This window comes from Clarias gariepinus, chromosome 16 (genome assembly GCF_024256425.1).
Source record: "Clarias gariepinus isolate MV-2021 ecotype Netherlands chromosome 16, CGAR_prim_01v2, whole genome shotgun sequence".
In the NCBI taxonomy this organism is placed as follows: Eukaryota; Metazoa; Chordata; class Actinopteri; order Siluriformes; family Clariidae; genus Clarias; species Clarias gariepinus.
The window spans coordinates 27,959,317-27,985,511 of record NC_071115.1 but is presented as its reverse complement, the minus strand read 5'-3'; the positions used below and the strand labels follow the sequence as shown (position 1 = coordinate 27,985,511).

The 26,195-nt window shown below is 38.5% G+C and overlaps 3 gene segments (V, D, J or C); all 3 read right to left on the bottom strand.

Annotated features, from left to right (window-relative positions):
• Positions 1–2,374: 2,374 nt before the first annotated feature.
• Positions 2,375–2,919, bottom strand: LOC128544315 (immunoglobulin heavy variable 1-69-2-like). The segment is given in 2 exon segments: positions 2,375–2,694; positions 2,778–2,919. Coding segments are annotated over 2 exon segments (369 nt in total).
• Positions 2,920–5,524: 2,605 nt separating this feature from the next.
• On the bottom strand, positions 5,525–5,978 carry LOC128544706 (Ig heavy chain V region 914-like). The segment is given in 2 exon segments: positions 5,525–5,841; positions 5,936–5,978. Coding segments are annotated over 2 exon segments (360 nt in total).
• Positions 5,979–21,567: 15,589 nt separating this feature from the next.
• Positions 21,568–22,144, bottom strand: LOC128544696 (immunoglobulin heavy variable 1-18-like). The segment is given in 2 exon segments: positions 21,568–21,923; positions 22,007–22,144. Coding segments are annotated over 2 exon segments (369 nt in total).
• Positions 22,145–26,195: the final 4,051 nt, after the last annotated feature.

Here is a 26,195-nt window from a genome sequence, read left to right as displayed (position 1 = left end):
GTAAGGTACACCATGAGGTGCCATGCAGGTGCGAGGTGACAAACACCACTAACCCACCATGCCACCTGTTAATGAAGTTTATTATCTATCATGAGAACTTAATAAGAGCATTGTGGGTTGGTCCTTAACGTGCTTGGTGCTTGTGTGGAGTAGTGTATAATTGTGTGTGTGAAAGTATGTGTGCTGTGCCCTGCAATGGTCATCACATCCAGGGTCTATCCTGCCTTGTGCCTTACAAATAGTGGGATAGGCTCCAGGCTCCCATGACCTTACACAGGATAAGTGATATGGATTATTTATGGATGGATTAATAAAAATATAAAGGAGAAATTTCCCTAATTTAAACAGATAAGTGTAATAGACTGTGCTTCTCGTGCACAATAATACACTCCATGTCCTTTGCTGTCGCACCAGAGAGTTTCAGATACATCATGCTGTTGGAATTACAGTGGTGTGAAAAACTATTTGCCCCCTTCCTGATTTCTTATTCTTTTGCATGTTTGTCACACAAAATGTTTCTGATCATCAAACACATTTAACTATTAGTCAAAGATAACACAAGTAAACACAAAATGCAGTTTTTAAATGATGGTTTTTATTATTTAGGGAGAAAAAAAATCCAAACCTACATGGTGTGAAAAAGTAATTGCCCCCTGAACCTAATAACTGGTTGGGCCACACTTAGCAGCAATAACTGCAATCAAGCGTTTGCGATAACTTGCAACGAATCTTTTACAGCGCTCTGGAGGAATTTTGGCCCACTCATCTTTGCAGAATTGTTGTAATTCAGCTTTATTTGAGGGTTTTCTAGCATGAACCGCCTTTTTAAGTTCATGCCACAACATCTCAATAGGATTCAGGTCAGGACTTTGACTAGGCCACTCCAAAGTCTTCATTTTGTTTTTCTTCAGCCATTCAGAGGTGGATTTGCTGGTGTGTTTTGGGTCATTGTCCTGCTGCAGCACCCAAGATCGCTTCAGCTTGAGTTGATGAACAGATGGCCGGACATTCTCCTTCAGGATTTTTTGGTAGACAGTAGAATTTATGGTTCCTCTATCACAGCAAGCCTTCCAGGTCCTGAAGCAACAAAACAACCCCAGACCATCACACTACCACCACCCTATTTTACTGTTGGTATGATGTTCTTTTTCTGAAATGCTGTGTTACTTTTACGCCAGATGTAACGGGACACGCACCTTCCAAAAAGTTCAACTTTTGTCTCGTCGGTACACAAGGTATTTTCCCAAAAGTCTTGGCAATCATTAAGATGTTTTTTAGCAAAATTGAGACGAGCCTTAATGTTCTTTTTGCTTAAAAGTGGTTTGCGCCTTGGAAATCTGCCATGCAGGCCATTTTTGCCCAGTCTCTTTCTTATGGTGGAGTCGTGAACACTGACCTTAATTGAGGCAAGTAAGGCCTGCAGTTCTTTAGATGTTGTCCTGGGGTCTTTTGTGGCCTCTCGGATGAGTTGTCTCTGCGCACTTGGGGTAATTTTGGTCGGCCGGTTAGTTAATACATTAACTAACAATTTGCTGACCGTTAAGACTAGTTGAGAATGGTCCAATCACATGAGCCCAGATATTTAAAAACAATATTGATTTCCTAAAAACAAAAGTGGGAGGGTTCGAGGGGCACAATGCTGCGCTCCAAGAATGAGTTGACAAAATTCAATTAGAGCTCAGCCTCATGCTTTCAAAAATGTACATGCCTACATAGACACTTGTTTGTCCTGCGCCTCACGTACACGAACACAAATGAACATAATTCTTTATGTTCATTTTTTTGGTTAATAAATTATATTAAGAAATACAGTTGAATATTGTGACTAAATTACTTTATTTCATTTTTAAAATAAATAATTATTATCTTAAATAATGACATGCTATGTTAAAGTAGCATTCTTCTCTGCCTAACGTTAATGGGGCGGCGCCCCTTATTGACCAGCCGCCACTGCTAGTAAGTGGTGTTAAAGTAAGTCTCCACATTAGGGAGCCAGTGTATTATGATGTGGGATGTGGTTGGCTGCTGTGGGCCAGGAAGTCCAGGGCCACTGTTTGGTGACAGTCCACCCCTGATAGTAATAATAGGGCCATTTTATTTTATTTTAATTCAGACAATATTCATTCATGAGGAAATTACATACTGTATGCATACAATAAAATATTTTTTATGGTACATTAAGGTGTTTAAAGTATCCAGTGACTTGGACTTGAACTGATTTGAATGGCCCCTCAATAATATACATTTATTTGTTGGTTTGTATTACAGTTAATTACATTTAGCCTTTGCACTGGTGTGACAACAATAATGACTTGTCCAGTAAAAGCTGTGTAATATGTGTGTGGTTTTAGTACAGCTGCTATCTCAGCTCCAGTCACTGTGTCTCTCGGGCGCAGTAATAAACCGCAGTGTCCTCTGTCCTCAGACTCTTGGCCTCTAAATACTGTGTGCTTGCAGGAACGTCTTCTGTAAAGGTGACCCGGTCTTTCACAGACTCTGCATATGTTCCTTCATTATTACCTGTATTCATCCTACCGATCCATTCCAGAGCTTTCCCTGGTTTCTGTCGTATCCAGTGTATGTACTTGCTTGTCATTGAATACCCACTTATTTTACAAGAGATCTTCACAGTTTCTCCAGGTCTCTTTACCACAGCAGGAGACTGGTCCAGTCTGATCTCAGCACTGCAGAAACCTGTTAGATAAAACAATCACAAATAATCATTCATGTATTAAATGACACACCCAGTGGAAAACCTATAACGGAGTCTCAGATACCTTGTGTTAATATGAGTATAAAAATGCACTGAATGACTTTTCGCCCCATGATCAAACTCTGTGATGGCTGGAAGTTCTGTAATTCAGTTGGCTGATTTGAGCTTTATCTAAACAACAAGTTGATATTTTATGCAGAGCAAATAATAACAGGATGGATTTGCATAGACATCACTTAAACCAATAGAGTCACGTCTATAATATTATATGAACATCCAAGGGCTGGTTTTGCATCTGCCGAGGATGAGAGTGATGTCAGTTTACAGTCTGTCAGTTCATCTTGGAGAGTGTTTTTTAACTCCTTGATGTACTGTAATGTTAATAACATTTAAAGTTGTTATTTATTATTGATTTGATTCATTTAGAGGTGGTTATAATTTACTGAGGAACAAATTTCATACAATAAATAAACAGTCTCAGAATGTTCTTCGTTTTTAACAACTAAACACTTTTTCTTTTTTTAACACATGAATATTAAATGGACAATTTGCTTAGGTTTATTAAGCATCATTTTATGTTTATTGCATACATGTTAAAGTGATCTGAATTAATATGTCAGGTGTGTTACTGCTGCAGTTAGTTTAGTTTTGATAGATTATACTTGCTCATTCTTTTATTACAGGAATTTATTTTAAAACAAATGTTATGTGTTGTTTTAATAGAAGTGAGCTACTGCCCTCTATAGGTGCAAAAAACATTTACACTTTGGTTCTCTTCCTGCAGATGTGTGTTTTGTACTGATCTGAGTGTGTGGTGTTTCCATTACTAATACCAACATACACATTACACATCTCAGATTCAACAACCTTAATGGACTAAGTGCATTTTCAGCTCAGGACAAATAATATAATATTAAGGCTAAATATGAAATATTATGTTAATGTTTTTTTTTTATATTTGAAAGACAGCGTTATCTTTTCTATGAGTTAAACCAGTTTCAGTTAGTTTACTTAATGATGTACAGTATCTTTGGCTGAGAAAGTATCTGTATTACAGTACATATCACATATCAGTCACTGAACCAACATTAAAACCGAGGTCTAATACTGATCAACCCTCAGCTACATAATTAAACTCTTTTCATTCTGAACACAGGCGTGATCAAGAGGCTGATTTTAATAACAGTATGAAAGTATCCTTCAAATGATCTATTCTGTAGGTTCATCAGTCCTTCAAAGCAAGCGAGATGCTGCCCCCTACAGATAATTTTTATAACAATAGTTTGTAGTCATCAAAGTGAACTGAAACACATTTATTTAAGATATATTAAAATTTATAAGATATATAATTCTATCTTTGTTGAACACGTGACACAGCAATATACATGTATTCTGGACAGACAAACATGCCGCTCTTTTAAACCATACTCAGATTATTCAATATACAGTAGGTAAACAGTGTAAAATAATTGTATAAAATAGTGAACGGAAAATAAGAAAAATACAGAATTAAAATAGAAATAAAAAATGAAAATATGAATAATAGTTTTCATGAGATATTCGTCCTAGAAATTATTTCCTTCAAGTCTCCCTGTCATTTTGTCAAAATGATCAAAAACACTTGCTGATAACGCATTCACACCTTATTTCTAAATTTTTTATAATCTATTCTAAAAACCTTATAAAGTGTTCATCTACATTGATTTGATGTCACAATTAATTCCATATAGAATTATTATTAATAATAAATAGCTTGAGAAGTTGCCAGTTTTTTTTTCATGCCTGCCTGCTTGCACTCTGCTCAAAATATATAGAGTCAGGCAAAAATGTATACAGTACACACTTCAGGGAAAGAAAAAACTTGCATAAATGTTTTAATACTAATATTTAATTGCTATGTGCTAAATGTATATTAATATGATAATAATATAGTGAAATAATTAATATTATATGAATATATTATACATCATACTATTCTTCATTTCCTGAAGTGTGCATGCATGTTTTGGCTGACTCTGTACATTCACTTTGCCCAATATGTGACATTCTCTCTCTCTCCACTCACTGCTACTGAGACTGACCCCATATTATCTGCACTAAATGCATAGGATGGTTTCACATAGAAAATATGAAGATAGTTTTGGATTGTACTCACATATAGTGGGCCATTTTAGCAGAGATGCAAACACATTCCAATACACCACTTTTCACTATCTTCACCTGAAACCCTTTTAAAACTTCCATAAACACCATGATGTTTAAGTGTTCTTGTTTTCATCTGATATGCTCATAATTATGTTATTTGGGGAAAATGCATCACAGCATGCCTCAAATTTGTTTAACAGCATGCAGACTGCAGAATCAAGTAAAAGAAATGCATTCAGTGTTTTAATGTAGCCTTCTGTAAGACCCTATTTCTGTATGTTTTCTGGAAGGAGAATTCCAGCCAGTATTTCTTCAGGAGCGAGAAAGTTGCCCTTTCTGGTTTATTAAACTGCTATAAAAACACACAATAATAATAATTAAAAAAACTACCAGAACTGTTAAAGTAGCACAATACCAATAAAACAGACAGATTTGTAAACTACTAAACTTCTTAACATGCACACCTGCTTTATAAGGCAATATTGTAAATTGTAAAATAGAAACATGATAACATAACATCAATTTACTGATGTCACAGCATGCACTTCTCAGAGGATTTTATTATGTATGTTTGTAACAACACATGCCATGCAACAGTAAACATACTGACAATGTACACTGTTTTACTCTGCTGGGCTTTTTGTACAGTGATGTTGTTGATCTGTGTCACTGTGGGTGACGAGCGCAGTAATACACAGCTGTGTCTTCAGTCTGCATGTTCTGTCCTGTTAATGTTACTGTGCTCCTGGACGTGTCTCTGGAAATCTGAAACCTGCTTTTTAGTTTCTCACTGTAGTAAGTGCCACCAGTATAACATATATATCCGATCCACTCCAGAGTTTTTCCTGCAGGTTGTCGTATCCAGCCTGTACAGTAGCTGCTATCAGTTAATGAATATCCAGAAACTTCACAGGTCAGAGTCAGAGACTGACCAGGGGTTAAAGCCAAGCTTCCAGGTTGAATCAGCTGAACCCCGTGAACACCTGTTAAACAAAAGATCATTTTAATGTTTAAAAAAAAGCAAAAAAAAGTATACAAAACAAAAACTGTATTATAAATAAAATTTAAAACACTTACAGTGTACGGCTGCCAGCAGCAGCAGCAGGGATGTAGAGATCATGGTGTGTGTTGAAGCAGAGTAAGTAAAAGAATTTGGTCTTCATTGCTTAAATACATAACAAATAAGGACATTTGCATAGAGACACTCCTTATCTGTGGGGACATTTGAGAGAATCTAAATTCCTGATGGAGTAAAATTTTTAATAAAGAAGATAAATTAAGACAGGTGCTACTGGTTGACCATATTATTTAATAAAAGCAGGGACTGTTTTTTTAAAGAAAAAAATGATCATTAAATATTATCATGTTTAATGGGGCTCAACATAAAATGGAGGAGTTGAGAGGAGTTGACTAGATTTGGATTTTCACTGTTGATTTAACCTACAAATAAGCAACTCAATGCTTTTAGATGTCATCAGTGGTTAAGGCATTGGACTACAGTTCAGAAGATCCCAGGGTTAAACCCCACAACCACCAGGTTGCCACTGTTGGGCCCTTGAGCAAGGCCCTTAACCCTCAACTGCTCAGATGTATAATGACATAAAAATGTAAGTTGCTCTGGATAAGAAGTGTCTGTCAAATGCCTAAATGTTTAAGGAGGCCGGCTGGAGGTTGGTTGGGTGACTTACTTCTTGAACATGTCTCGCATGCAGCCACGAATCCAAAAATATTCTCCCTCATAGTTGCCCACCAGAAGCGTTGTGGGATCAGGTACAAGGTGCGGGCCCCTCCTGGGTGACAGGCCAGTCTGGAGCAGTGTCCCCATTCAAGTACATGTGGGTAAATTGATTCAGGAACAAATAGGCGGTTGGAAGGAACGTTTGGGCCTGGTTCTTGCTCCAGGGCTTGTCTGACCAGGACTTTAATGTCCTGTTGGGTGGCAGCCACAAGGCAGTGTGGTTGGAGGATGCTTTTAGTAGGGAAATAATTCTGGGTCAACGAGAATTGTCGAGAAAGAGCATCTGACTTGGTGTTCTTAGAGCCTGGGCAGTTAAATATAGTAAAGTTGACCCTTGAAAAAAATAAGGACCAGCGGGCTTGACGGGCATTTAACCTTTTGGCTGATTTTAAGTATTCAAGGTTTCTGTGGTCTCTCCAAGCCAAAAAGGGTGCTGAGCCCCCTCCAACCAATGTCTCCACTCCTCAAGGGCTAGCTTAATAGCTAGTAGCTTTCGATCTCCAATGTCATGGTTCCTTTCTGCAGAAGTAAGTCGACAAGAAAAAAATAAACAAGGTTGCAGCTTGTTGTCTTTGGGACTCTTCTGAGAAAGGATAGCTCCAGCCTCGGTCTCAGAAGCGTCCACCTCAACAGTGAATTGGAGAGAGGGGTCATGGATTGAAAGGATGGGTGCCGAATTGAACCTCCATTTGAGGTTAGTAATGGACTCTTCTGCCCTTGTATTCCACTAAAAGGGAGGTTTTGAGGAGGTGAGAGCTGTGAGGGGAGCAGCCACAGTGCTATAGTTCCTTATAAATTTGTGATAAAAATTGGCGAACCTTCGGAATTCCCGTCTTGAGGTGGGTGTGGGCCAGTCAGTAATTGCCTTGACCTTGGAAAGCTCCATCTGGATCTTGGAGGGAGAAATCTCACACTCACATTTTTCCGCCTTGACAAAAAGTTTGTTCTCCAGCAGTCTTTGTAATACCTGGCGAAACTGGGTAACATGTTCATCGAGAGAGCGAGAAAAGATTAAAATGCTGTCCAGGTAGACAAACACACACACATTCAAAAAGTCCCTTAAGACATCATTTATCAGGGCTTGGTAAACTGCGGGTGCATTAGTTACCACCAGATATTCATAATGACGGGTAGGAGTGTTAAATGCACTCCACTCGTCCCCTTCCCTGATCCTGACGAGGTGATAGGCATGTCGAAGGTCCAGTTTAATAAAGATGCACTGCAGGGCCGTAAAGACTTTTTCTCCACAAAAAAGAATATTGCACCTGCCGGTGAAGAAGAAAGTCAGATGATTCCAGCTGCTAGTAATTCAGAGATGTATTGATTCATGGCCTCTCTTTCGGGGGGAGAAAGGGAGTGGAGACGCCCCCTTGGGGGCTGTGCCTGGGAAAAGGTCTATGGCACAATCATAGGGTCGATGTGGTGGCAGGGAGGTGCCAAGAGACTTACTGAAAACCTCTTGGAGGTCAGTATACTCCGGGGTACATTGGAGAGATCGGGGAACTCCCCTTTATCTGTAGCAGAGGAAGTCTGAATGGATGCAGAGAGGAGGCATGAGGACAGACAAGATGGGTTCCACCCTAGGATTGTGTTCCAGACCCAATCTACAAGCGGGTTGTGTTTCACTAGCCAAGGGCGTCCAAGAACAATTGGGGTATGGGACTTGTGCATGATGAGAAATTAGATCATTTCTGTGTGCTTGCCAAAAAAATCTTAAACTGATGCGGAGAGTGCGGTGAGTGATGGGGTTGAGGCTGCTACCATCCAGAGCTTGAACAGGAAGAGGGCGCTTAAGAGGGGTGGATGAGATCTTGAGGGTGTCTACAGTGCGGGGGCAGATCAGGTTCTGGTCAGCTCCAGCTCTAATTCATCCTTCGCAGAATCCGCCAGACCATTAACAAAGGCATCACACAAGGCTCCCATCCACTGCAGACCGCCAGGGTATGAAACTTAATAGTTATAAGCAGAACGAGAACCTTGTCACAGATTGAGGATTTGTGCAGCAGCCTCTCGTCCGGTATAGAAACGGTCAAACACCCTTCTCACAGGGCTGTGCCCCATTCCCAGGCCCTACCCGAGAGTAGGGTGATGATGTGGTGATATTCCACTTTGGAGCGCTCAGTGGGGAAGGACAACAATTGCAGCTCTAAAACCAGGGAGCATTGGGACAAGTAGGAACAGCATCATAGAAGGGTGGGGCAGGTAGGTGGGGTTTATGAGTTTGCAGTGGGAAAAGAGCTGCCTGGGGGGGCTGGGGGCGGTGCCGGGGTAGCTGCCTGGAGGTGCTGAATTTGTGCCGAAAGGGCAGTGAGGGAATCTGTAATGGTTTGAAGAGTTTGGTTGATGTTTTGGAGATCCTGCTGGTGTGAGCTCAACATAACACCCTGGCTCTCCAAAGCTGTTCTTAGCCTGTTTAATTCTGCTGGGTCCATCGTGGCCAGATTATTCTGTCAGGCATGGCAGAAAGATGAAAGGGTAGGACCCAAATGCAGATTACAGCGCCAAAGGGGCATGGTTCAGATGCGAACTTGAAAGAGGGAGGTGTGGCACGCCGGCAGTCGAGCACATCCATGTTTCAGGGGGAAAATCTTATAAGGTAATTCAGAGCTGGTGCAACAGGTCTAAAAGCCAGTAAAATTAGTCAGGGGTGCATGAATCAAAAAGGGAGCGAGCAAAGACGTTGTCGTGAGCCAGTGCAAGAGTTCACAGCCAACGAGTCAGTCAACAAAATCAGAAAGGGGAGCGAGCAGAGACGTAACCATGAACCGAAGTGAAAGGTCAAAACCAGCCAGGAAACAAACAGCGAACAAGATCCAAAAACGATAGACTAGAAACTAATATCGAGAACAAGCGAGGTCGAAAACGGAAACAACTTACACGAAAAGAAACGCGCGAAAACTGAGCTCTGAGGGCACGCAATAATCTGGCAGCAAGACAGCGCTTTGTGCTTCCTTAAATGCCGGAAGAAATTAGTTGAGAATGGGATGCCAGTGTGTAAAGAGGCGGGCGTGTAAAAAAGCATGACAGCCAGGGGGAAAACATGAGCATGTGAGAGAGAAAGAGGACATGACAGTGTGGGAATAAAGGAGAAATGATGGCAGTTCAAGATGAAAGCGTGACAAAGTGTTGGAATTAGCAGATTATTGTGTTAAAAGAGAAATAAACTAATTTGGAATGCTGTGCGATTGAAGGCGTTACCATTACGTCTTACTTCAGGACTGATCACATGATGCCATAATGTGCTATGACATCACAAGTCAAATGTTTTATTCATTACTTAGCATTGTGGATAATTTAGTCAAAAAACTTTCATCCATTATCTATACTTTTTACCCTATGCAGGGCAATAAGCAGGATAGAGCCTATGCATGAAACGGAGGACACAAGGTAGGTACACCATGAGGAGGCAGGTGTGAGGTGACAGTGCTATGTTTGTTGATGAAGTTTATTATCTATCATGAGAACTAAATGAGGTTAGTGTTGGTTGGTCCTTCCTGTGTTTGGTGGGTTTTCTCCTGGTACTCCGGTTTCCTTCCAGTCCAGTGACATGTGATCTAGAATGATTGGCATTTTTGAGAGTTTTGTATTATTGTGTGTGTGAAAGTATGTGTGCTGTGCCTTGCAATGGGTTGTCATCACATCCAGGTGTATCCAGCCTTATCCCATAAGATGGATAATCTCCTGGCTCACAATGACCTTACAAAGGATAAATAATATGGATAATTTATGGATGGAATAATGAAAAACTAAATGAGGTATGGTTGTTGATTATGGGTCACTAATCTTTCAGAGAGTTTCAGATTCACCATGCTATTGAAATTATTTCTGGTGATTTCTATTCTCCCTTCAAAAGATTTGGCATCGTCATGGCCATGTATTAAATAATGTCCCAAATCATAAAATACATTTATTGGCCTTGGAGTAGGGTTTTTGTCACTTTGATTTAGAAAATGTAACTTTTTTTTAATAAATTGTTTTAATTTGAATAAATAGCCTAGTTCAATTCAATTCAATTTTATTTGTATAGCGCTTTTAGCAATTTTCATTGCCGCAAAGCAGCTTTACACAATCAAAAGAATTATTTAAGTTTGTATGAAATGTGAATTGGAATGAATCAAAATGGTCAGTTTGTAAATGATCTGCATTTATACAGTGTGTAGGGTGGGAGGCAGTTCAGCTATAATAGCTGATTATAATTGATGTTAATATGGAGTCCAGGTAGTTATTGAAGACCCAGGTAGACTTGTAAGAAGTTCCAGTCATGAACTATCGAACTGTCAAGTCCCCAGAGAAACAGTTGCCAACACCAGTCAAGGCCAGAACCATTTTCTAGGTAGAGAGAATCATCCCCAGACACCAGACGCATCCCAGAGAGACACACGGGGCATCCATGTGACGAGATCTTCAGCCAGAAGCGGGGCACCAGGATGGGTCAGACAGGTCCGGAGGGCAGAGGGAGTCTGGATCACTGGCAGCTCAGGAACGACATGTGTAGCTCGACAGAGAGAGAGAGAGAGAAAGAGTGAAAGGGGGAGACAGGAGGAGAGAGGAAAGAGAAAAAGGGGAGGAAAGAGAAGAAGAGAAGAGATAACAGTTAGGTATGGTCACAGTCACACAATGTATAATGTGAATGTATATTAACTGTAGCGTGCAAGCAGAGACTCCGGCAGGACTAACTATGACAGCATAACTAAAAGGGAGAACCAGAAGAAAACACAAACATGAGGGCTCCCTGAGATGTAAAGCAAACAATCACCTCACCGTCAGCAAACCTGAGTGATCAATGAGAGTGGGGAAGACAGCATCCAAACATACCAGTTCACCATAATACTCTACGTCGATGAGTCCCCCAGATCTGCTCCTTTACCTAAGGCAAATCTATTTATAAAAATGCTTGGCTAAATAAATAGTAGCCTAGTAAAATTTCATTCAACCCCTTAAAATTTCCTTGTGTAAAATTTCAAAAAATTTTTAACTGTCCTTGAGAATATTGGTATAATGTAATGTCTTATCACTAGAAGCGCCACGCCAGTGTCACCTACTTTTAACGCGGTTCATCTGTCATTTTGACCGCCTGTTGTTTCGAATGGGAAGCTGTTGCTGACACACAATGATCGCTAGGTGGCGCTTTCACCCAAAGCAAATAGTTTAGCTCCAAGATTGACTTGCACTTGGACAATGCGCCATTCATTCCCGTGTTAATAATTAGCAATATTTTTTTTTCATATTCAGCTGAGAAAACCTACTACAGAGTCTCTAAGGGGACAAAGGAAGAGGGAAAAAACAGCAGAAGAAAAAAACAAAAAAAGTCTAGATGGCGCTTTTTCACACAATGAAATTTTAAGGGGTTAAATAGAGAACCTACTGTCTTATTTATGTCGCTAAAACACTAGATTAAACTAGATAACATGATGATCAAAGTTTTAATATTTATATTTAACTGTAGATTTAAGGTTTTTCAAGTCACATAAAAAAAAAAGATGTTCTATTCTTACCTGCTGCTCATTTGGAGACCTACTCCCATGTGACTTGAAAAACCTTCCATCACCAGTACTTTGTTCAGTTCTACAGTTCAGTTCTCTTAAGCGCAGCCTCTCAGGCACAATAACACTGTTTTCCCAGCATTGGTTGAAGTAATCAGAAACTATTTTTCACATTTTTTATGTCTGCCAGTTTCTAACAAAAAGCAGCAGTATTAACAAATTAATGTTTGACATTATTGGCACCCACACAGTTCATTCCATTGTCCAGCCTCATAGGTGTGTTGTTTATATTGCTAATCAATGTAAGTTTAAAGTTATATGTTGTTTTCTGGTTACATTTTTCTGATTGTACCTGTACATAGAAAAAGGTTTATATGGTAAACAGCGTGTGTGATTAAGAAGACTCATTTGAGTTCTGATTCTGAACAAGCCAAATATGTGTTAAACATCTATGGGGGCTGAGCCCCCCTTAGCTAAAAATCCTAGAAACGCCCCTGACCATGATTATGCCTTGTTTCGTTCAGTGTTGCTACGCAACAGACCACGCGCCTAATCGGCGGGAACGTGGTTCACTTGGCTGTGGTGTATTATAAACCTGCGTAATGTTTCACTGCTTATGCTCACATAAGAATCATGTAATAAAAGCGAGGGAAATGTGGAAGTGATGTGTGGCCACTCAATAAGAACTAAACCAAAGACACGCACACACACACACACACACCTCCCCTGAGCCTTCAGGAAACATCCAATCACCGTCGTGTCGGATTTCAGCGGTCACTGAGTGGAAGAAATTGCAGCGTTTTTTCAGTTACAACAAGCACAGCGATGAGTCCACGTCCGCTGAATTCGACAGACTAAAGACAAATTACCGCCCCTACGTAAAGCCTATAGTAAAAGCCTAAGTAAATGAATATAGTCAAATTTACCTCGTGTTTTCTACTATAAGATTATCATAAACCAAATCTAAGATAATGCTTATTTTTAAGTTCTTGTCCTGTTGGCAGGAATCCACTATAGTAAAAGCCTTTAGAAAATTTGACTATATTCATCTACTTAGAGCTGTTCATTTACTATAAAAAAAATAACAAAAACAAAAAATACAAAAAACAACATAATATGATCTGTTCTATAGCCCATCTGCTTTAATTTAGGTTTTGTTTTTATTTATAAGACAACCTTTTAGTTTTGTAAATATTCTAGTTACAGTGTGATAAGTCTTACTTTAGGTTAAATGTTTTTGAGAATTAGAACATCCAGCTACGATAAATGTTATGTCGTTGATTGATAAAATCTGGATTAAGGATATTTTATTTTGTTTTATTTGGGGCAACTAATAACTGCCCCAAAATCAAATTTTTCCAAACAATTGGTGTAAACCAGCTCCTAAATAAACAAATTCCATTACATTTGAGTAAAATACTCTATATCTTCAGCTTTGATCATGAAAATACAAAATTAGTAAAATGATTTCCTATGAGTTGCATGTTTATTAATGACTAATTTAATTAAAGATTTTATTATTTAATATGTATTTGCTTTTATTTACTTTTGCTTTGTTTTTTACAGCTCTGGAGTCTCTGTCAATGTGAGCTAAAATCATCCTTTTCTGATTTCTGCTTCATCCTGATTTAAAGTGTATGTGAGTGTTATCTATTTCAGAGCTCATTGGAAACTACAGTACAGTTGAACTCCTCCTTCATTGCACGCTCCCATTCAGGGCCCTCTGGTGACATCAGGGCCTCCCTATAGGTTTAGACCACATACTGTCCTGGAACAATAATCAATGCTCATAGTAGTGACATCATCTTTAGATACATAACTTGTCAGATAATCCACAAGGTATTTAGTGACCCTCCTTTCCCTTCTTGGGTAACGATAGTTTAGATTCTAATTAGGTTTGGGATCCTTCTTGTTCTTTTCTAAGACTACTTTTTCTGTAGCCTCACTTTGATTTGACACTTCAGTGTCATCTATAGTAACTCTCTCTTTGTTTTCTTCTAGGATATGTTTCTCAGGTCCTCTCATGCTCTGTGGTGCAGCAACACTAATGTTACTACAGTATCAGGTTTTTTGCTTTTGTATTCTCGAACCTCTAAATCAACATCATCAGTTTGTGTCTGTTGTTCTGTCCTGTTTTTCCCAATAAATTAATATGAATCATATACTTACTATACCCCACAAATATTCCTTTTTCACATCTAGGTTTCACATCTTTGAAAGATTTGGCTTTCTACGCGTTATCATGAAGTAATAGGTATTCTTTGTCCCATCACTGTAGCATCTATGTCTAATGTAGGCAGCCGTGTGGACAGAATAAGGCCACAATACCTTTGGCAATCCCTTCTCTAACAAGAGGCATCTTCACATCTCAAAAATGTTCCACCACTGTCACATTTTTCTCACACATACACAATTTATTATTATTATTATTTTTCCCCCTTCTTTTAATTATTATTTTTTAATGAATTTCTTTCATTTTTGTGAAGCTGCTTTGAGACAATGACCATTGTTAAAAGCGCTATATAAATAAAATTTAATTGAATTGTATTGAATTTACTAACAGTGAAATTAACGTGAGAATGTGCGTTCTTCTACGCCAACTTCATGTCTGGCGTACAGTACGTGTATTTCTTGTGTGTGTTTGTTTTATTTCCGTTGGCGACTCCTAGAGGCAATTATGTTAAATTGCACACTACAAAGTATCGCACCAACACATGTGAAAAACATTGTTAATTAATTTATAATTGATAAAATGGGTTAATTTACACAGTATTTTTTAAAAAAAAATCACCAATTATGTGATTAAGAACACATAAAAGCATTTGCAAATGTATACAACCCTTAGTCTATGGCAATGACAGTGTTGGCCTTATTAGAGGACATTGTCAATGGTCGAATCCGAAGGGAACGCATTTTTAGGGATCACAGTGAATTTCTGCTCACGAGGATGATTAGCTTATTATCCGTTTCAGATTTCCAAGAGCTATCTTCTTGGAGCGCTGTGCTGAGTTGGGTCCAAAGAAAGACAGCGAGGAGCCACGCATTACCCGTTCCCTTACAGGTGCTGACAACGCTTGGTTTCCTGGCAACTGGTTTTTTCCAAAGGGAACTGGCAGACCGCTTGGGGTTAAGCCAGTCGCCTTTGAGCTGTGCAATGCCAGCTGTATGGGACGGGATTATCCGCATGTCTAGCAGGTATACAGTATAATGTTTCCATACCATGCAGTTGACCAGCCAAACATTAAAGCGCAATTTGCAGCGATCGCCGGTTTTCCTAATGTAATCGGAGCGATCGACTGCACGCACATTGCTATAAAGGCACCATCTGAAGAGGAATTTGCATACGTAATCGGAAACATTTCCATTCAATAAATGTGCAAATAATATGTGATGCTCAAATGCGCCTAACAAATATTGTGGCAAGGTGGCCTGGGTCAACCCATGATTCATTCATCCTCACAAACAGCATGGTTGGGATGAGGCTCCAAGGTGGCAGGGTGCGCCATGGGTGGCTTCTTGGTGAGTAATGTATTTAAAGATATTATTCCAGCTAAGTTTTTTTTTTATTTTATTGAGCGTAATTATTTAACTGCATATCAGGAGACCGCGGTTATCCATTAAAGATGTGGCTGTAAACCCCCCTCAACAACCCACAAACTGACTAAGAGCGCAGATACAATGATGCCCATTCTCGCACTCGATCAGTTGTAGAGCAGGCGATTGGGCAACTGAAATGCCGGTGGCGCTGCCTTGATAAGAGCAGAGGGGTGCTGCTATACCGCCCTAACAAAGTGTGCCGCATCGTGCTGGCCTGTGGTGCGCTGCACCATGTCGCGCACAGACATGGCATACCTCTTGGTGAGGCAGTGGCACCGCCAGATGACCCAGACCCAGAACCAGTGTGTATACAACCCAACCAACAAGCCATTCAAGCCCGCCAACGTGTGGTTGTGGCAATATAAAAGGTGATCAGAGACAAAGTTAATTTTTTTACCAATTCCTTTAATGACTTAACCTATCAGTTATATTTTTCAGGTGACTGTTAATTTCTTCGATGGCCCTAACAATTTGCTGTTGTGACTCCAGAACAGCATGCGACCTGACAGACGGGCCTCAGCACTTGGCGGAGCGTTGGAAATGAGACACTGGGTCCTGGCTGCCCAGGAGGGATGGACTCCGAGTGTGTGCCAGTGGATGTTCTTGCACCATCTAAGTCTAAATAAAAACAAACATGTTAACTGATATTTAAGTACATTTCTTATGGGTACACACATATTTATAAATGCAATGGATACATAAATTAAAGTCTCCTATGTACCGATACATTGTATGTATTGGAAACTTAAATGCAAACTGGTATGTTTACCAAAGTTAAGATATTAAAATAAGAAGTTACCTTCGTAGGGTTCCTCTAATACTTCCATGTCTCCCACAGACACGGATACTACTCCAGACAGTAAAGTGTCACCCACAATTGAGGCAACTCTCTCCTCAAAGGGTGTTAATTCAGCATCCCCTGTTCCCCTGCCTGTTCGGTCCACACTTTGACGGTGCACAGCTGTTCTCCTTTTAACCTGCACCCTTATATCGGACCATTTCTCTTTTAATTCGTTCACAGTGCGATGTTCAGACCCCACTGCGTTAACCGCATCAGCTAAACTCTCCCACTCTATTTTATTTTTATTTTTTTTTATTAATTCTGAAGGACAAACTTGCAAATACTGTAACAAAGTTTTTCTCTAGTCTACCTCCGATAGGAGCACCTCCAATTCACATTCTGTGAAGTTTCTATTCTTGCTTGCTTTTGCCATTGCTTTTTCGTTTGGTTTTGCCAAAGTGGAGTCATTACCATATTTATACGGGGGAGGAGGCAGGGAGGTGTCCACGAGCTGGATTAAGTTGTCTAGGATTATTTCACGTTCATGCGTTGGTTTAAAAGGTGATATGCAGCGACAGTAGAAACACTGATGACAACCCCTTTGATTGGTTGAGAAATGGAAAAAGAGCAGCTCAATTTTGTCACACGTGTTATGCGCTAAAATGCCCCCCCCGCCATGGATATGGTCGCCCACATAATCGCTATCAAATATTATATTAGAACATAAATTCATAGGTTAATGGTTTACAAATTACATGACAATAAAATAAAATAAGCAATATGAAAATAAATATGTTGTATATGAAAAATAGAAATATATATTTTTTTAAATACATGTATACTTTTATATTGTTTTTTTTAATAATAAAATTAGTTTCGTCCAATTTTTTATTATAAAAAATATTTATTTTTATTATTGTCATGTTTTGAGTGGATTAAACGGACGCAAATGCAGGTATTGGTTGAAACACTTGAGTCTCTCTTTATTTCACGTTTTTCGACTCTTCTCACGTTACTTCAATCTAACAAATAGAATAACAAAAAAGAAACAAACACAAACAGGGCTCTAACGAAGCCTTCTCAGGCTGGGTCTGCAGGCGGGCACAAAACACGGAAGAGTCATACACAGAATAACACAAAAGTCACGGGGGTTTCACGCTGCACTCGGCTGGCGTCTTGACAGTGATCTTGACCTTATTGCCTGTTTACACAGGCCTTACCCCGACCCTGCAGACTCTGTTCAGTCCTGAGGAGGAGAAGACACAGTGTGTTCGTAGCAAACATACAAAACAGACATAGCAACAACAGTGAACAGACAAAACACTACGGGTTCGGCTGGCTTAAATAGAGACACACAGGGGAGAGACACAGGTGAACGTAATTTGTGATAAGGAGACATACCAACGTGGACACACTAGGGGGGGGGGCAAGATACTTTTCCTTTACCACGTGAGTCAGTCCGCGTCAGTCGTGCTCTTTAACCAATCAGATGTGACCTCACCATTTCAACCAATCATAACCTGGCAGGAGCGCAACCTTAATCTTTTTTACATGAAATAAAGCTGCTTCCGAGCAGCTTACAGATATGTTGCTATGACAGCAAATGCGAGAAGCGCATCGAAGAACGAAACAATCCAAGGTCAGGACAAATCCACAACAATGAAATCCAGCTAACTGAGTTAGCGACGTACGAAAAACGGACCCCAGGGCATCCACATGCTTGTTTTTAATCATGACTGCCAACACAAAAACAAACCAAAAAAAATGCAGCAACACCAACGCCAGTGTTTATAATACGTGCTGCCCAGTGAATTTCTACCACACACCATAAAGTATAGGCACATATTTCCATTATGTAAAATAAATAAATAAATAAATAAATAAATAAATATCAACTTATGTATAAAACAGCATCAGATGAGGACACATAACTCAACAACAGGATAAAGCTGTATAGACAGTAAGTGAGAGTGAGTAAGAGAGAGTTGTAAGGAGAATAATTTTGGATAAACCCTTTCTAATCTAATGACCATTTTAAGATGTCCATTTAGTCTGAGTATTTTGGCCCTGTATACAGAATCAACTGTTGTTGCACATGTCTGATAAAAGACATGGACACAGAAGCAGAAAAGGAAAAAAGAGAAGGAAAAAAAAAACTTGGAATCTCGTTATAGGAAAAGAATCACAGGAATCTTGTTACGGGTTTTGTTACAGAATGTCATGGAGTGTTTTATTTCTCTACATTAACAATTTTACTTATTTGCATTTATGTGTAGTTTCGATTAATTTAGTAGAAGGTCTGGAATTTTGTGATACATCATTAATGCAGGTAACAGCTGCTTATCGACCAGTTTATTACTTTCTCTTTTAAAAGAAATGAGGCAAAAAAAAAAAAAAAACTGAATAAAGAAGTTAACTGAGAAAGCTGATACTAAATGAGTCTTACAAAAATGCACTTTGTGGAGTAATTTTTAACAATTTATTTGTCAAACTCTTGTGCCTCCTTGACTTGTTCCACGTATCAGACCTCAAACTATGAGAATAAAGTGATTAAATGAAGCACACGGCTGTAAACATGCTGTATTCCTAAATCTACTAATTGAACATTTAAGTCAACTTATTACTAAATATTCAGTACAATGAACTGATTAATAATGGTTCATAGTAAACATTCCTTGAAGAATGTATTTTTACAGTATATGTAAATGAAAAAAATTAAGTGTACTGTATATACCATAATATATTACAATTTTATTTTATTCTGATGTAAGAAAGTCAAGGTTTGAATAATATCATCATTAGTCATTTTGAGTGGATGTTTAAACATGTGTCAGAGTTTTTGTAAGAGGAATCCACTGTTCTGTGTCACTGTGTTTCTTGCGCAGTAATACACAGCTGTGTCTTCAGTTTGCAGATTCTGTCCTTGAATTGTTATTGTGTTAGTAGAAGTGTCTCTGGAGATGCTGAACTTATTTTTCAGTTTGTCACTGTAAGCTGTATCCCCATCACTCCACATGAGTCCAATCCACTCCAGAGATTTTCCAGCAGGTTGTCGGATCCAAGCTGTACTATAACTTGTAACCGAATATGAAACCTTACAGGGGATGGAGAGACTCTGGCCTGGCTTTACTGTCATGGCAGCAGGTTGAGTCAGTTCCTCACTGTGCACATCTGTAGAAGAAATAATAATGTGATATATCTCACAAAATATACAGTACACTGCACATTATTTTAGTATGCTAGAAAATGACTACATAATATAATATAATATAATATAATATAATATAATACAATATAATATAATATAATATAATATATAAAGCACTCACAGGAAGCAGCTGCCAGCAGGAGCAGTAGAGATGTAGAGAACATGGTGTGTGTTTTTCTTCTCTATTCTCTGTCCTTTAACAGAGGACATCACATCATATAAACTGAGTGATATCCAGCCTTGTCTTTTTGTATTTGCATACCTGCTGATGATGGGAGGAGTTAGTATTTAAAACATATTTAAAGTAGACGAGATATAAATTTTATGGAGGATATGCGGCTTTTCTTAAATGAATAGAAAATCCTTATTCCTGACAAATATTTTGTTTAAATTAGAAACTCCAATAGGCATTCTATAGAAAAAAATCAAACAATTTTGTGTGTGTGTGTGTGTGTGTGTGTGTGTGTGTGTGTTTCATACTCCCATAAACACCATGATGTTTAAGTGTTTTTGTTCTCATTTGAAATGCTCGTAATTATGTTATGCGGGAGAATTGCATCACTGCAGAATCAGGACCGCAGACCAGTGTGCTGAGAAATATTGGGATGCATTGGGAAAGTGTTTAAAGTGTTGTGTAATGATCAACAAAAAGTTTAAGAATTATCAGATTATTTTGTAAAAAAAAAGAGAAAAAAACTACTTTGGGATGCTGTGGGATTGAGGTTGTTAACATTACCTCTCAGCCTTGTGGATGATTTAGTCGAACATCATTCATCCTTTATCTATACTTCTCACCCTATGCAGGGTCATGAGCAGCTCAGAGCCTACAGTATGTCATGAAATAGAGGACACAAGGTAAAGTACACCATGAGGTGCCATGCAGGTGCGAGGTGACAAACACCACTAACCCACCATGCCACCTGTTGATGAAGTTTATTATTTATTATGAGAACTTAATAAGAGCATTGTGGGTTGGTCCTTAACGTGCTTGGTGCTTGTGTGGAGTAGTGTATAATTGTGTGTGTGAAAGTATGTGTGCTGTGCCCTGCAATGGTTTGTTATCACATCCAGGGCCTATCCTGCCTTGTGCCTTACAAACAGTGAGATAGTCTCCAGGCCCCCTACGACCTTACACAGGATACGTGATATGGATTATTTATGGATGGATTATTAAAAAAAATTAATGAGAAATTTCCCTAATTTAAACAGATAAGTGTAATAGACTGTGCTTCTCGTGCACAATAATACACTCCATGTTCTCTGCCTTAAATCACATGCTTACGTGCTTGACGTTCCTACTGTACATAGACACTCGTTTGTCCTGCGCCCTGAGAACATTAACATAAATGAACGTAATTAGATTTGTTTTTTGTAAATAAATTATATTAGGTAATACAGTGGAATATTGTGACTAAATGACTTTATTTTATTATTAAAATAAATAATTCTTATCCTAAATAATTACATTTTAAAGTAGCATTCTTCTTTGCCTAATTTTAAGAGGGCGCCGTCCCTAAAATTAGTCTCCACATTAATGAGCCAGTGTATTATGATGTGGGATGTGGTTGGCTGCTGTGGGCCAGGAAGTCCAGGGCCACTGTTTGGTGACAGTCCACCCCTGATAGTAATAATAGGGCCATTTTATTTTATTTTAATTCAGACATTCTGTGCTATTCATTCATGAGAAAATTACATACTGTATGAATACAATCAAATACTTTTTTTATGATACATTAAGGTGTTTGAAGCATCCAGTGACTTGGACTTGAACTGATTTGAATGGCCACTCTATAATACACATTTATTTGTTGGTTTGTATTACAGTTACAGTAAATTACATTTTACCTTTGACCTGGTGTGACAACAATAAAAACTTGTTCAGTGAAAGCTGTGTGAAAAATGTGTGTGGTTTTAGTACAGCTGCTTCCTCAGCTCCAGTCACTGTGTCTCTCGGGCGCAGTAATAAACCGCAGTGTCCTCTGTCCTCAGACTCTTGGCCTCTAAATACTGTGTGCTTGCAGGAACGTCTTCTGTAAAGGTGACCCGGTCTTTCACAGACTCTGCATATGTTCCTCTATTATTGCCTGTACTCATATAGCCGATCCATTCCAGAGCTTTCCCTGGTTTCTGTCGTATCCAGGCTATGTCATTGCTTGTCATTGAATAACCACTTATTTTACAAGAGATCTTCACAGTTTCTCCAGGTCTCTTTACCACAGCAGGAGACTGGTCCAGTCTGATCTCAGCACTGCAGAAACCTGTTAGATAAAACAATCACAAATAATCATTAATTAATTAAATAAAACACTCAGCGAAAAACCTATAAAGGAGTCTCAGATACCTTGTGTTAATATGAGTATAAAAATGCACTGAATGACTTTTCGCCCCATGATCAAACTCTGTGATGGCTGGAAGTTCTGTAATTCAGTTGGCTGATTTGAGCTTTATCTGAGCAACAAGTTGATATTTTATGCAGAGCAAATCATAACAGGATGGATTTGCATAGACATCACTTAAACCAATAGGGTCAGGTCTATAATATAATATGAACATCCAAGGGCTGGTTTTGCATCTGCCGAGGATGAGAGTGATGTCAGTTTACAGTCTGTCAGTTCATCTTGGAGAGTGTTTTTTAACTCCTCAATGTACTGTAATGTTAATAACATTTAAAGTTGTTATTTATTATTGATTTGCTTTATTTACAGGTGGTTATAATTTACTAAGGAATACATTTTATACAATAAATAAACAACCTCAGAATGTTCTTCGTTTTTAGCAACTGAACACTTTTTCTTTATTTAACACATGAATATTAAATGGACAATTTGCTTAGGTTTATTAAGCATCATTTTATGTTTATTGCATACATGTTAAAGTGATCTGAATTAATATGTCAGGTGTGTTACTGCTGCAGTTAGTTTAGTTTTGATAAATTATACTTGCTCATTCTTTCATTACAGGAATTAATTTTAAAACAAATGTTATGTGTTGTTTTTTATGAAAGAGAACTACTGCCCTCTATAGGTGCAAAAAACATTTACATTTTGGTTCTCTTCCTGCAGATGTGTGTTTTGTACTGATCTGATTGTGTGGTGTTTCCATTACTGATACCAACATACACATTACACATCTCAGATTCAACAACCTTAATGGACTAAGTGCATTTTCATCTCAGGACAAATAATATAATATTGAGGCTAAAGATGAAAGACTGTGTTATGTTATTGTTTTTAAATTTTTCTAAAGACAGCATTATCTTTTCTATGAGTTACAGTTAAACCAGTTTCAGTTAGTTCACTTAATGGTGTATCTTTGGCTGAGAAAGTAATCTCACTGTATGTACTTTAAAACTGGGATCTAATACTGATCGACCCTCAGCCACATAATCAAACTATTCTGTAGTTTCTTCAGTCCTTCAAAGCAAGTGAGATGCTGCCCCTAGAGATAGTTTTTATAACGAGAGTTTGTAGTCATCAAAATGAACTGAAAGGCATTTATTTCAATTCTATCTTTGTTTAACATGTGAGACAGCAATATACATGTCTTCTGGAGAATATTATCCAATATACAGTAGGTAAACAATGTTAAATAATTGTATAAAATAGTAAAATAAAAAGGAAAAGACAGAATTAGAAGATAATAATAGTCATGAGATATTCGTCCTAGAAAAGATTTCCTTCAAGTCTCCATGTCCTTTTGTTCAAAGTGATCATAAAACACTTGCTAATAATGCACTCAAACCTTATTTTCTAAATTATTAATAATCTATTTTTAAAAAACTTATAGTGTTTATCTATAGTGCTTTGATGTCACAATTTATTAATTAATTAAGAATTGTTATTAATAATACATAGCTTGAGAAGTTGTCAATGCTGACAATGTACACTGTTTTAATCTACTGGGCTTTTTGTACAGGGATGTTGTTGATCTGTCTCACTGTGGGTGACGAGCGCAGTAATACACAGCTGTGTCTTCAGTCTGCATGTTCTGTCCTGTTAATGTCACTGTGCTCCTGGACGTGTCTCTGGAAATCTGAAACCTGCTTTTTAGTTTCTCACTGTAGTAAGTGCCACCAGTATAACATATATCCCCGATCCACTCCAGAGTTTTTCCTGCAGGTTGTCGTATCCAGCCTGTACAGTAGCTGCTGTCAGTTAATGAATATCCAGAAACTTCACAGGTCAGAGTCAGTGACTGACCAGGGGTTAAAGCCATGCTTCCAGGTTGAATCAGCTGAACCCCGTGAACACCTGCTAAACAAAAGATAATTTTAATGTTTAAAAAATAAACAAAGTATACAAAACAATAACTGTATTATAAATAAAATGTAAAACACTTACAGTGTACGGCTGCCAGCAACAGCAGCAGGGATGTAGAGATCATGTTGTGTGATTAAGCAGAATGGGTAAAAGCATTTGGTCTTCACTGCTTAAATACATAACAGAGAAGGACATTTGCATAGGGACACTCTTTATCTGAGGGGACATTTGAGAGACTCTAAATTACTGATAGAGTTTAAAAGAAAATAAATAAAGACAGGTGTTACATAGTATTTAATAAAAGCAGGGACTGTTTTTACAGAAACATATTATTATTAAATATTATCATGTTTGATGGGACACGACACAAATTGAAATAGTTGAGAGGAGTTGATTAGATTTGGATTTTCGCATACTGTACATTTTGAGGTTGATCTAACCTACAAATAACTCAGTGCTTTTAAGCGTCATCCCTCAGCAGAAAATTCATCAAAGGGCATTGCACCTTTCTCAGCAACATAATAAGCTGCTTTTAAAATTTTTTACTTATTAACTGTAAGAGTCTGACAACAGCTGTTTACAGCGTCTATGACTTAAGTTATGATGAAAGAAAATTGCATATGCTACACAATATTTAATATATAATTATGTCTAATCATAAATTGTAAATATAATAATGTTTAATAGTAAAGTGTTGTGGAATGATGTGAAATGACAGAATGTTTTAGCAGAATTAGCAGATTATTGTGTATATAATATATATTATATATATTGTGAGAAATAAACCAGTTTGGGATGCTGTGCAATTGAGGGCGTTAACATTACATCCCACTTCATGGAGGTGTCTACAATTTTCAGCATAGGTGCATTTCCACTGTGAGGGACAAAATCTAAAAAGAAAAATCCAGAAATCACATTGTATGATTTTTTAACAATTTATTTGTGAATTACTCTATTTGATCACTTGCTTATCAGCCAGATTTCTGACCCTCAAAGACGTGTTATTTTGCTTTTAAATAGTCCATTTTCTTCTTACGGAAGGGCATTTGTGGCTCAGTGGTAGGTGTTTCGCCGGCCATGCGGAAGGCCTGGGTTCAATTCCCAGCCAGTGCTCGAACCCCAGCCACTGGATGCAGTGCCGGTCCCAAGCCCGGATAAAATGGAAGGGTTGCGTCAGGGAGGGCATCCGGCGTAAAAACCTGTGCCAAGTTGTTGTGCGGACTGGGTATTCCGCTGTGGCGACCCCTTGCCGGGAGCAGCCGAAAGACCAACAACATATGCTTCTTACGGAGCCACTCCTTGGTTTTACTAGCTGTGTGCTTTGGGTCATTGTCATGTTAGAGGACCTAGCAACGACCCATCTTTAATGCTCTGAGGGAAGGAGGTTTTTGCCCAATATATCACAATACATGTACATAGCCCCGTTCATCCTCTCCTTAATACAGTGCAGTCGCCCTGTCCCCTGTGCAGAAAAACACCCCCAGAGCATGATGCTTCCAGCCCCATGCTTCACTGTAGGTATGGTATTATTGGGATGATACACATCATTCTTCTTCCTCCAAACACGGTGAATGGAGTTAAGACTAAAATGTTCTTTTTTGGTCTCATCTGACCACAGGACTTTCTCCCATGACTCCTCTGGATCATCCAAATGGTCCCTGGCAAACTTCAGATGGGCCTGGACATGGGCTGACTTAAGCAGGAGAACCTTCCGTGCGATGCAAGATTTTAAACCATGACGTCTTAGTGTATTACTGATAGTAGCCTTGGAAACGATGGTCCCAGCTCTCTTCACGGCATTGACCAGCTCCTCCCGTGTAGTTCTGGGCTGATTCTTCACCATTCTTAGCATCATGGATACCCCATGTATCTACTTAGACTTTGGCTGATAGTGGGGTGCACAGGTGTCTTATGACAGCTAACAACCTTAAACAGGTGCTACTAATTTAGAATCATGAGCAGAGTGTAGCTGGACTATTTATAAGCAAAATAACAGGTCTTTAAGGGGCAGAAATCTGGCTGATAAGCAAGTAATTAAATACTTATTTGACACAGTAATTCACAATTAAATTGTTAAAAAAATCATACAATGTGATTTCCAGATTTTTAGATTTTAGATTCTGTCTCTTACAGTGGAAATACACCTAGGCTGAAAATTGTAGACTGTCCATGATTTCTAAGTAAGAGAACTTTCAAAATCACAGGGTGATCAAATACTTATTGGATAATCGCTGGAATCTTATTGTTATCCAAAGGTTTTGTTACAGAATG